At 44.5% G+C, this 12,509-nt stretch overlaps 1 protein-coding gene across 2 annotated transcripts in view; it reads left to right on the top strand.

The window, feature by feature from the left end:
- BRCA1 (BRCA1 DNA repair associated) overlaps positions 1-12,509 on the top strand; it is a 52,371-nt gene that overhangs the window by 5,420 nt on the left and 34,442 nt on the right. For both annotated transcript variants that reach the window (XM_030888111.2, XM_045299827.1), the window contains exons 6-9: positions 526-602; positions 1,157-4,453; positions 6,699-6,787; positions 11,109-11,271. In XM_030888111.2, coding sequence (XP_030743971.1) covers positions 526-602; positions 1,157-4,453; positions 6,699-6,787; positions 11,109-11,271 — 3,626 coding nt within the window. The remainder of the gene's footprint in view (positions 1-525; positions 603-1,156; positions 4,454-6,698; positions 6,788-11,108; positions 11,272-12,509) is intronic.

The raw sequence follows: 12,509 nt of genomic DNA, 5'->3' as shown, positions 1-12,509 counted from the left end.
GTGTGTGTGTGTGTGTGTGTGTGTGTGTGTGTGTGTGTGTGTGTTTAGCTTAAAAAGCCTAGAAATTCAATAAGCAGTGGGGGGGGAGGGATTCAACAAGGTGGTCTTAGTATTTTATTGGGATGTCTGCATGGTTTAATCGCATTCTCACAAGGCTCAGGCATTCCATTTATGTATCGTGGGTACTGCCTTGTCATTAAGCTGTGCCTTTTTATTATTTTAAGCTTTTAACATACACTCGAAGCTAATTCTTTTCAACCGTCTCGGCAGTCCTTGAAGTTTTGGTCTTCATGTGCACTGTTGTGCATTGCTGCTCTGGTATTTGTGACTGAGGCCCCCGTCTTTGACCATTTCCTTTCCATTAGAAGTTATTGAAGGCGGGAACAGATTTTAAAGAATGAATCAGATTGACCACTTTACTTCAGCCCTTTTTGGAATGGCAAAAATATTTCATCTTGCCCTTTTGATAATTCTGCAACATGACGTCTAGTCTTTTCTCACCGAGCTGCTCTCTTTTCTCTGTAGTGTGGTAGACCCAGACTTGATAGAAATCACTCCTCAAGGAGCCAGACCGGAAGCCCGTTTGGATCCTACAAAAAAGGGTAATGGCAAGTTTTCACAACTCCTAACAGGAACTGAAGAGAGAACAGTAAATGCAATCTGAACTTAGATTATTCTGAAGGTCATTTGGGGACGTTTAGAATTCACATCCCTTCGCAGGGTTTGAATAGTGTTCTTTTACAGTAGTCAAGGCATAGGCTGGTAGATTTCGTTGGTACTAAACTATAGTCGTACCCTGTGTAGCTGATTGTAGCCCTTTCCTGGGAAAGTGTAAGGGAATAGGAGTCTGAAGATCAAGCCACCAGTGCCTGGTGCACAGGCAGTCTGCTTTTAAATCATTCTGAGAGGTCATGAGCTGCGGTTTATGAGTAGTGTGTATTCTGAAACGAAAATCTTAATGATCCTAAGTGGAAATGAAGAGAATCTGGCTAAGTAGGAATTAAATGAACGGTTATAGACTGCAGCTTCAGTGTATTTGGTAGTTTATGAGGTTAGTGTCTCTGAAAATCACCAGCCACTCCCAAGTTGTATTAAGTATTTATTTTCCCGCAATAATCCAGTTTTTAAGTATCTTGTTATTTTTGTACATTTTCAGCTGCTTGTGAGTTTTCTGAAGACTTACCAAACGTGGACTACCGCCCATCCAGGAACAAAGACTTGAACACCCATAAGAAGCAAGCAACTGAGAAGCATCCAGAAAAGTGTCAGGATATTCCTGTTTCAAACCCACATGTGGAGCCATGTGGAACAAATACGCTTGCCAACTCATTACAGCGTGAGAACTACAGTTTATTACTCACTAAAGACAGACTGAATGTAGAAAAGGCTGGATTCTGTAATGAAAGCAAACAGCCCGGCTTAGCAAGGAGCCAACATAACAGATGGGCTGAAAGTAAGGAGACATGTAATGACAAGCCGACTCCTAGCACAGAGAAAAAGGTAGATAAGAATGCTGACCCCGTGCATGGGAGAAAAGGAGTGCCTAAGCAGAAACCTCCGTGCCATGGAAGTCCTAGAAAGAGCCACGATGTGCCTTGGAAAACACGGAAGAGTAGCATTTGGAAAGTCAATGAGTGGTTTTCCAAAAGCGATGGCCTGGGTGACTCGCATGATGAGCGGCCTGAATCAGATGCAGACGTCGCTGGGGCCTTCGAAGTTCCAGATGAAGCACGCGAATCTTCTAGTTCACCAGAGAAAACAGACTTGATGGTCAGTGATCCTCATGTTCCTTTACTGCCTAAAAGTGAAAGAGTCCTTTCCAAACCAGTAGAAAGTAACATCGAAGACAAAATATTTGGGAAAACGTATCGGAGGAAGTCAAGTCTCCTTAACTCGAGCCATGTAACCGAAGAGCCAATGGTAGGAGCTGCTGCTGCTGTAGCACCTCCGATAGCGCAAGAGCACCTTCTTACCAGTAAATTAAAACGCAGAAGATCATCCATCCTCCACCCTGAGGACTTTATCAAGAAAGCAGATTTGGCAGTTGTTGAAAAGATCAACCAGGGAACTGACCAAACACGGCCGAAGGGTCAAGTGGAGCATACTCCCGATGGTGGTCACAGGCATGGAACAAAAGGCGGGGATTGTGTTCAGAAGGAGAGTGCTGACCTGGCAGAATCATCGGCCAAAGAATCTGCCTTTCGAACTGTAGCTGAGCCTTTGAGCAGCAGGAAAAGCGGTATGGAACTGGAACCGACTGTGTTCAATGCAAAAGCACAGAAGAACAGGCTGAGGAGGAAGCCCTCTGGCAGGCACATCCACCCCCTGGAACTAGTCAACAGACAGCCAAGCCCGACGAGGCACACAGAACTGCAAATCAGTAGCTGGCCTAGCAGTGAAGAGCTAAAGAAAGAAGAATCTGAGCCAAAGCCAGTCAGACGGAGCCGGAACTTACAGCTCACGAAAGACCAAGAAATGGCCATCGGAGCCAAGAAGAATGACAAACCAAATGAAGAAAGGGGCAAAAAACACGCCCCTGACACTTTCCCAGAACGAAATTTAACAGACACAACTGACCTAATTACTACCTGTTCGTTTTCTGGTAATCTTCAAGCATCTGTCTGTCCTAGCCTTCCAGGGGCAAACCTGAAAGAGAAACTGGGAACAGTGCAGGTGTCTAATGGTACCAGAGACCCCAAAGGTGAGGTGTTGGGTAGAGCAAGGGGCCTGCAAACCGCAAGATCTGTTGAGAGTACCAGTGTTTCACTGATACCTGATGCTGATGATGGCCCTCAGGGTACCATCTCAATCATGGAAGCAGGCAACCGAGGGGAGGCACAAACAGCACCAGGTGAATGTGCAAGGCAGTGTGCAGCAACTGAAAACCCCAACGGGAGTGTCCAGGGTCTTTCCAAAGACACTAGAAATAACACGGAGGGCTCTGAGGATCTCTTGACACACGACGTTAACCACCTTCAAGAGACATGCACAGAAATGGAAGAGAGTGAACTTGATATTCAGTCCTTACAGAATACATTCAAAGTCTCAAAGCGTCAGTCATTTGCTCTGTCTTCAAATCCAGAAAAGGAGTGTGCCTCGCTCGGTGCCCGCCCTCCAAACATTGCTCTTGAGTGTGGGGACAGAGGGACTGAGGAGAACAAAGAGTCTGCAGTTCGACCTGTGCAGGCAGTTCCTGCAACTGTGGGCGGTGCTGGAGGTAGTCCAACAGAGCAACAGCCACGTGATTATACTAAAAGTCACCTTCAAGGAGTGTCCAGGCTTGGTCAGGCAGCTCCATTCAGAGGCAGTGAATCTGACCCCAGTACCTCAGTTGAACATGGGATTGTGCAGACCTCGGAGCGTGCCCCACCACTCGCTCCCATCAGGTCATCTGTTAACAGTGAATGTAAGGAAAGACTGGAGGATCATGCAGAATCACTTGAAAGAGCCTCAGAAAACGAGAGTATCATTCCAAGTACAGTGAGCACAATTAGCCAAAATACCCCGAGAGAAAATGCTTTCAAAGGAACCAGCTCAAGCAGTCTTAATGAAGTAGGTTCTAGCAGCGAAAACATTCAAGCAGAGCTAGCTAGGAACAGAGAACCTAAATTGGATGCTGTGCTCAGGTTGGGTCTTGTGCAACCTGAAGTCTGTAAGGAAAGTCTTCCTATGAGGAAATGTAAGCATTCTGAAGTAAAAAGGCAAAAAGGCAATGGAGGACTAGTTCCAGCTGTTCATCCAGATTTCTCTCGCTATCTAATGTCACATAACCCAGAGCAGCCTATGGAGGACAATGATCCTCAGATTTGTTCTGAGACACCTGAAGACCTGTTAGATGACAGTGAAATAAATAAAAACAGCCACTTGGTTCAAAGTGACATTAGGGAAAGATCTGCTGTTTTTAGCAAAGATAACCAGAGAAGAGATTTCAGAAGGAGCCCTGGGCCTACATCCCATTTAGGTTTGTCTTGGGGTCACCCAAGAGGTGCTGAAGAGTTAGAGTCCTTAGAAGAAAATGGAACCAGTGAGGAGGAAGAGCTTCCCAGCTTTCAGCACTTGCTGTTTGGGAAAGTCACCAGTGCATCGTTTCAGTCTACCAGGCGCGGCGCTGATGCCATGGGTTGTCTGTCTAAGAACACCTGGGAAAGCTCTGGATCCATGCAGAATATTGTAAAGGACGACACAAACCAGCCAACATTGGTGCAGGCTTCCCACGAACATCACCGCGAGAAGCCCAGATGTTCTGGTAGCTTATTTTCCCCGTGCAGCACATCGGCAGGCTTGACTGCGAACACAAACACCCGCGGTCTGTCCTTGTTTGGTTCTTCTTCCAAACAAGTGAGGCATCAGTTTGAAAACCAGGAAGCTGTTCTGAGTGACGAGGAACTGGTTTCGGGTGATGATGAAAGGGAACGCCATCACCAAGACGACCAGAGTGTGAATTCAGACATAGGTACTGCAACGAGGTTTATGTTTGCCCCACTCTCTTTAATCTAAATGGGCCTGCCTTTGAGGGAGCACATTTTAAAAAATCATTTTATTAGGGGCTCATAGAACTCTTATCACAATCCATACATACATCAATTGTGTAAAACACATTTGTACATTCATTGACCTCGTCATTCTCAAAACATTTGCTCTCCACTTAAGCCCCTGGCATCAGCTCCTCATTTTCCCCCCTCCCTCCCTGCTCCCCCCTCCCTCATGAACCCTTGATAATTTATTTTGTCATCTCTTGTACTGTCCGACATCTCCCTTCACCTACTTTTCTGTTGTCCGTCCCCCAGGGAGGGGGTTACATGTAGATCCTTGTAATCTGTTCCCCCTTTCCACCCCACTCTCCCTCCACCCTCCCGGTATCGCCACACTCACCAGTGGTCCTGAAGGGATCATCCGCCCTGGATTCCCTGTTTCCAGTTCCTATCTGTACCAGTGTACATCCTCTAGCCAGATTGAATTGGGATCATGATGGTGGACAGGAAGCATTTAGGACTAGAGGAAAGTCGTATGTTTCATTATTGCTACACTGCACCCTGACTGGCTCGTCTCCTCCCCATGATGTCCAATTGCCTACATATGGGCTTTGGGTCTCCACTCCGCACTCCCCCTCATTCACAATAATATGATTTTTTGTTCTTTGATGCCTGATAACTGATCCCTTCTGCACCTCATGATCACACAGGTTGGTGTGCTGCTTCCATGTGTTGCTTCTGAGCGAGATGGCTGTTTTGTTTGCCTTCACACCTTTAAGACCCCAGACGCTACATCTTTTGATAGCCGGGCACCATCAGCTATCACCACACCTGCTGTGTCTTCAGCGATTGTGTTGGGAAGATGATTATTATGGAATGCCAGTTTAATACAACAAAGTATTCTTGCATTGAGGGAGTATTTGAGTGGAGGCCCAATGTCCTTCTGCTACCTTAATACTAAATTTATACATATCTGCATATAGAACTATTTCCCCATCATATATAAATATATTTACATATGTACATGCATTTATTTAGACCTCTATAAATGCCCTTTGCATCCTAGCTCTTTCCTCTATTTCCTTTTACTTTCCTTTTGTCCTACTATCATGTTCAGCCTTCATTAGGGTTTCAGTAATTCCTCTTGGTTACATTACCCTTGGTCACGCCCTACCAGGCCTCTTACACCCTCCTGACCACCGATTTGGATCACTTGTTCCCTTGTACCTGGGCTTGTTAACACCACTTCCTTTCCCCCCACCTTCCCCTTTCCCATGTCTCCCCAGAACTGTCAGTCCCGTTGTTTTCTCCAGATAGTTTGTCCAACCTATCATATTTAGACAGACCTGCAGAGATAATAACATGCATAAAATCAAGACAGAGCAAAACCAAGCAACAAAATAACACCAAGTCAATGACCAAAAAAACCAAAACACAACAAAGAAAATCTTGTAGTTCAGGGACTGTTTGTTGGCCTTTAGGAGTGTTTTTCAGTTGAGTCTTGGGTGCCAAGCCCTGGCTCCAAAGTCCATTTTTGGTTTTCCCTGGGGGCTTCCTGGCTCTGTTCTGCTTGCTGTTCTGTTGCACGCCCTTAGTGTTTTTGCCTCGGTGTGGTGAGATCAAATCGGGCACAATTCCCACAGTGTCTCCAGTGTTGTCCCCCCCTGTAGGGCTATGGTGAGGGATGTTGTGTCTCATAGTGGGGCCGGCCATGTGATCTCTGGATTGGCTGCTGTGAGTGGGAATATTGTCAAGGCCTGGTGGGCCAGGATGTGCTCCACTTTCTCCTCCTCCCCCTTCATTTGCTCCCATGTGCTCTGATCAGACATGTCCCTCTCCCTGAGCTGCAGATTCAGTGCTGTCCTCTGGAATAAATTCTTCTGGGGGCATGGGCAGATGGAGGGAACACATTTTTATATGCGTTTTCAAGTATAGTTAAAGTAACTGCTTCTGGATCTTTAAAACATGTTTCTCCTAAGGTAGTTTCCCTTAAAAGTCAAAAGTCTTGCCCCTAGCTCCAGGGTCTTCCCTGAATGAAATGTGATGCCCTAATTGTTGGACTTGCTTCTGGTTTTCACTGTTAAGATTTCGAAGAGGAAATCTAGCTGTCCCAGATCGAGAACTGGATATGACCTCCTGCCAATAGGAAGAGAGAGGCTCAGCACGCACGCAGCAGTGTGTATGGTCTGTCATTACATCTGAAACTGCTTTGGATTGTCCTTCCAGGTGAAGCAGCATCTGGGTACGAGAGTGAGTCCACCCTCTCTGAAGTGGGATCGGGACTGTCCTCGCAGAGTGACATACTAACCACACAGGTAAAAAGGGTGTTGGGTTTGTGTGTGATGTCTGTTGCTGTCAGTAATATGAATCCTGCATTCTTAAGTTTGCTTAACGTGCGCTTTAAAACTAAGGGTCTCATGATGATGTGTAGAGCCTTGTCTTCAAGTTAGATGAATAGCTCTAACGTGGAACCCCCCTGCCTTCTGGTTCTTGCGAGCACGCCACACCTACTATTGGGCAACAAATACTGAATTTATTTTATTTTATTTTTTTAATCATTTTATTAGGGGCTCATACAACTCTTCTCACAATCCATACACACATCAATTGTGTAAAGCGCATTTGTACATTCATTGCCCTCATCATTCTCAAAACATTTCCTCTCCACTTAAGCCCCTGGCATTAGGTCCTCATTTTTCCCCTCCCTCCCCGCTCCCCCCTCCCTCCTGAGCCCTTAATAGTTTATAAATTAGTATTTTGTCCTATCTTGCCCTATCCGACGCCTCCCTTCACCCACTTTTCTGTTGTCTGTTCCCCAGGGAGGAGGTCACATGTAGATCCTTGTAATTGGTTCCCCCTTTCCAACCCACCCTCCCTTTACCCTCCCAGTATCGCCACTCACACCACTGGTCCTGAAGGGATCATCTGCCCTGAATTCCCTGTATTTCCAGTTCCTATCTGTACCAGTGTACATCCTCTGGTCTAGCCAAACTTGCAAGGTAGAATTGGGATCATGATAGTGGAAGGGGGAGGAAGCATTTAGGAATAAAGGAAAGTTGTCTTTTTCATCATTGCTACATCGCACCCTGACTGGCTCATCTCCTCCCTGAGACCCTTCTGTAAGGGGATGTCCAGTGGCCTACTAATGGGCTTTGGGTCTCCACTCTGCACTCCCCTCCTCATTCACTATAGTAAGATTTTTTGTTCTGATGATACCTGATACCTGATACCTTCAACACCTCATAATCGCACAGGCCGGTGTGCTTCTTCCATGTGGGCTTTGTTGCTTCTAGGCTAGATGGCCGCTTGTTTACCTTCATCTAACAGTCTTAAATATTTAGTGTACCCTTCTGTGCATAAAAAACATTAAAGAAACACTTCAAGATATTCTAAAACATCATTAACAGCATAATACAGTAATAATAATATTCTGATGCACATTAAAAATAGTACCCATTTGTTTTACAAACCATTGTGTGTACATTAAATTTTTCAACTTATAAAATTAAAATGTTTATAAGTTTTCAAATGGTTAGTAACGATAAGTCATATATAAGTTGGATATTTACAGCCTGTGGCCTGCCTGTAATTCACCATACCACAAAGTGAAATAAAATAATGAGAGCTCATATGCTCTTAAAAGTTGAAATTTTATTGGTGTGAACTTCTAAAAGAGACAGTCGAACTGGGCCTTAGCGTCTGAGCGTCTCTACAAATGGAAAGAGGAGATGCAACGACACAAGGGCACGGAGTGCGCAGGAAGTACCTGGTTGGCCTATGTAGCTGCAATAAGAGCGAAAAACGGTGTGGCGAGGCCCTTGTAATACTCTGCTAGGGAATTGTTACTGTATCCTGAGGGTAAAGGTGACTAACAGTTACATGGTGTTCAGAAAGTATTCAATTATCTGAGCACTGGTGTACCTCTAAAGGCCTTATAGAAGAAGGAGACATAAGGCATTCTGAGAACTTCTGCAGTGATGTAGCTGTATTAAAAGTGGAGCAGAGAGCAGAGTGGGAATAGAATAGAGAAGTAGAGCTAATTCAAGAAACAATCATTAGAATCAAGAGGACATGGTGTCCAATTTGGTTTTGGTCTTCAAATGTAGTTGGTCACTTGCCTGCAGGGAAATTTACCAAGGTCTTCAAACTATTACCTTTGGAAGAACCCAAAGGAACGTTATATAGCTACGCTCTATCTGACTTTCTAGCCACGTAAAAGTTAGATGGTCAAGACAGTAGTGACTGAGACAGCTTCTGAAGCCCTGAGCAGATGCCTGCCTCTGTGTGGCATCATTCCCAGTTCACGGAGACAAGCCCTTGATCAGTGATGTAACTGCTCACAAGCACCACGTGGTGGCAATGGCGTTGCTGCGGAAATTGACAGCCACGCAGTCTCTGGGAAGCAGTAGAAATCTTTGTGACTCTGGAAATACATTTTCTAGTCTAAAAAATCTCCTGAAAGTGCATTCGGTGTGTCAAGAGAAAGGAGATGACTCGTTTTTAGTAGACGGCAAAGCCATTTCCGAGGGTCAGGAGAGGGTGAGACAATCTGTTTGCCCCAGTTTTGATGCAACCAATAGGTGTTCCTTCTAAAATTCAAGGAAAAATGTCTGTGTAAAGCCTGGACTTACTAAGTTATTTGCTTATCAAAAACCCTAGACTGAACAGATTCTTTCAGGAAATAGCAAAATAGCATAATAGATAACCTTCAGAAGCCCCGTTAAATAAGAAGAGTCCCTCTTGAACTGAAAGAGTAACTGCCCTTAGCAGGGTTCTGAAGGCTCGTTCTGATGGCTCCTTCCCTCTAGCAGGCCTCTAGTAGCCCCAGGTACAATGTCTGGCACCCTGAAGACTATATAGTCTCCAGTACTAGGACAACAGTGCCTGACCCAAGACCGATAGCCAACAAATAGTCATTGAACGAACACAGCAGAAAAATTAATGAATTATCTCTGTGCGATTTCTGTTAGAAACTAAAAGTTCCTAGAAATTAATAAAAGGTGACAAACTAATAATAACTTATTAATTATCAAGGTTCATAAATGAGGGAGGGGAAGCGGGGAGGGAGGGGGAAAATGAGGAGCTCATATTAAGGGCTCAAGTAGAAAGCAAATGTTTTGAGAATGATGATGGCAACAAATGTACAAATTGCTTGACACAATGGACGGATGGATGGTGATAAGAGCTGTACAAGCCCCCAATAAAATGACTTTAAAAAATTAAGAAAAGAAATTCAGAAAAAGTTTTCTCACAAGCCTTTAGGCAAGGTTACTGATCATATATTCCAAATGTACCTTAGGAAGGAGCCTTTTCCCAATATTTCATCAGCTTAAAAGGCAGACATTTTTACATGGGATAACTTAAAGTCCTTATGAGTCTCATAATACAAAGTTTTGGAACCATGTAAAATTTTAACAGAATCGTGTTTGTTTGTTTTTAATCATTTTATTGGGGGCTCATACATTTGTATCACAAGCCATCCATCCATCATTGTGTTTTGTACATTTGTTGCCATCATCATTCTCAAAACATTTGCCTTCTGCTCGAGCCCTTGATATCGGCTGCTCAGAATCATGTTTTATATGATTTGTTTTGTGGTGGTGGTGTTTAGAATATACACAGCAACACATACTCATTTTCCAACAACTTAAGAGCGCAATTTAGTGATATTGATTGTGTTCTTGGACTTGTACAACCTACTGCGCCCCCATGATTCCAGTCTAATTTTTCACGTTACCTTTTTCATTTTGATACCATATATGTACATCTTAAAAGGGCATAGTATTCAAAGCAGACAATTTTTACTAATTAAGCTAAACTATTAATTGGTTTCATGAAAGGATATTAATTGGTTTAAGGTTTAAGGATTATCTCAAGGTAATAGTTTCAGGGGTTTATCCAACCTTCTCTAGTATGTCTGCAGTTATTCAGAAATTGAAATGCTATCCTGCATTCGCTCCCATTTGGTCAGGATTCTTATGTCTTAGAATTGCCTCCATAGGGTTTCTCAGGCTATAAATCTTTACAGAAACAGATGTCACAGATCTTTCTTCTGTGGAGTGACTGGTAGATTCAAACTACAGCCTTTTGGTTAGCAGGTGTATGATTGCTTAACCATTGTGCCATCAGACTCCTTATGTGATAGAATCCTGGCGTTTTTTAAATATCAAGAGTTTAAGTACCTTCCACTCCCTAACTTTAAAAGAAAATAATCATGGAATAGGGGTGGGGCACCTGATACCAAGGGCTCAATAGAAAGTAAATGCCTAGAAACGAATGATGGGCAACATATGTACAAATATGCTTGATGTATGGGTTGTTATAAGAGTTCTAAGAGCCAATGATCTTTTAATTTTTAAAAAAAAACTAAGAAAATCATCAGCTCCAAAAGGCTATCATGAGTCTATTTGAAAGAGTTTGGGGATTTTTCTCCTTCGTTAATGTCATTCTGAAACCATGTCATGGGCATTGATTACCTGAAGGATGGTTGGATGGAAAGGTATTCAGCTAGAACTCCTAATTCCATACGAGGTGATTTTCATTCGCATCCTAAAATTAATTGCTGTGACATACTTTTGCTTTCTGGCAAATTTCACCGAAAACATAAGCTTCTGGACCGATTCCTTGTGTTTGCAGCAGAGGGACGCTATGCAAGGTGACCTGATCAAGCTGCAGCAGGAAATGGCGGAACTGGAGGCCGTCTTGGAGCAGCATGGGAGCCAGCCTTCCAGCAGTTGTCCTTCCCCCGTGGACAAGGACCTGTGCCACCCGGAGGTGGAAATTCGTGATGCTGGCCAAGGTCTGTTATCTTAAGCAAAATTCTTCTCCACCTTAAGCTTTTTACTGCCTTCTGAAAAATAAAGCCCTGGCTCCAACAGTTTATAATCTTTGCTCAGCACGTATTCACTGAATCCCTTCATGGGTGATTTTAGAACATTGGTCTGGTCCCTGCCCACACCTGATTTACCACTCAGAGAGGACCCAAGGCTGTCATTCGCTGTGGTTGTCTGGCCCAGCACCTGGATTGAGGAGATGCTGAGAAGCTCAGGAGACTCACACAGTAGTCCTTGCTGTTAGGCAGTTGAGTGTAATGGGGAAGATTGGGAATAAATAACCCCATCATTTCAAAAAATTATGGAAAAGCACTTGTTTATATGCCTTAGCACACGGGTGTCAGATCACAGCTACTTGGTTCAGTGTGCTTTCTGATTTTTAGGCAGAGAGACTTCTGTGCGTCAGGAGCTACAGTTTGATCTACAGGAAGTCCAACTGTCTGTCAGCCCTGATGCTTGATGACAGTGTTTCAGTTACCCATCAGGGCAGTTGAGTCACCAGGCAGGTGACTTCCTGTGGGATGTGAGCGCTGAGCTGAGGAATACTGTGCTCCTGCATCAACAGTGGCACGGCAGGGCTTTCCATTGCCGGGAAGAGTGCCGGTCTTGGAAACTCAGGCCAGTTCTACCCTGTCCTATAGGTTTAAGTCGGCATCGACTCCACGGCAGTGAGGTTGGGTTTGGGGGGCAGAAATGAAGGAAATTGAGATACAACTTTGAGTTTTAATTGGAAGGAATCTAATAGAAAGCATACCAGGTAGGTTTTCTTCATAGGAGCAAACGAGTAAAAGAGAAGCTAGACACAGGCCTGGGGTCCCCAGGAGTGTGGTGCTGTAGAAGCAGGGGGGCTGGTGAGCTCTCCCAAAGGGCTCCTTGCTGCTGTTTCAATGACACCAACCGAGCAACGTAGGAGATTAAAGTCCCTTCCCTCTCGTTCCCTTCCTCGGCCTTACCGGGACTCTCTGGACCATACTTGGTCTCTTTCTAGGAACCCGACCGAGTCTGTTAAGTATTCCGAATCGTCCTTGGTCCCTGCATGTGCCTGCTGTATTTGTATGTTCAAGGAGAAACAGTAGTTCATGCGTGAGAAGCTAGAGCTCCGTTGCTATGGCATTGGTTCGGATCTGTCTCCTTAAATGCTCTCTTTGTAGCTGGATCTTCATCTCGTTCATCTCCCAGATAATGAGGCCCAAAGTCCCGCCCC

Source organism: Echinops telfairi, unplaced genomic scaffold (genome assembly GCF_000313985.2).
Source record: "Echinops telfairi isolate 266 unplaced genomic scaffold, ASM31398v2 ScPeMD7_7458;HRSCAF=8496, whole genome shotgun sequence".
Taxonomy (NCBI): Eukaryota; Metazoa; Chordata; class Mammalia; order Afrosoricida; family Tenrecidae; genus Echinops; species Echinops telfairi.
Note: the sequence above shows the minus strand (reverse complement) of the source record. Positions and strands in the feature narration are given on the sequence as shown.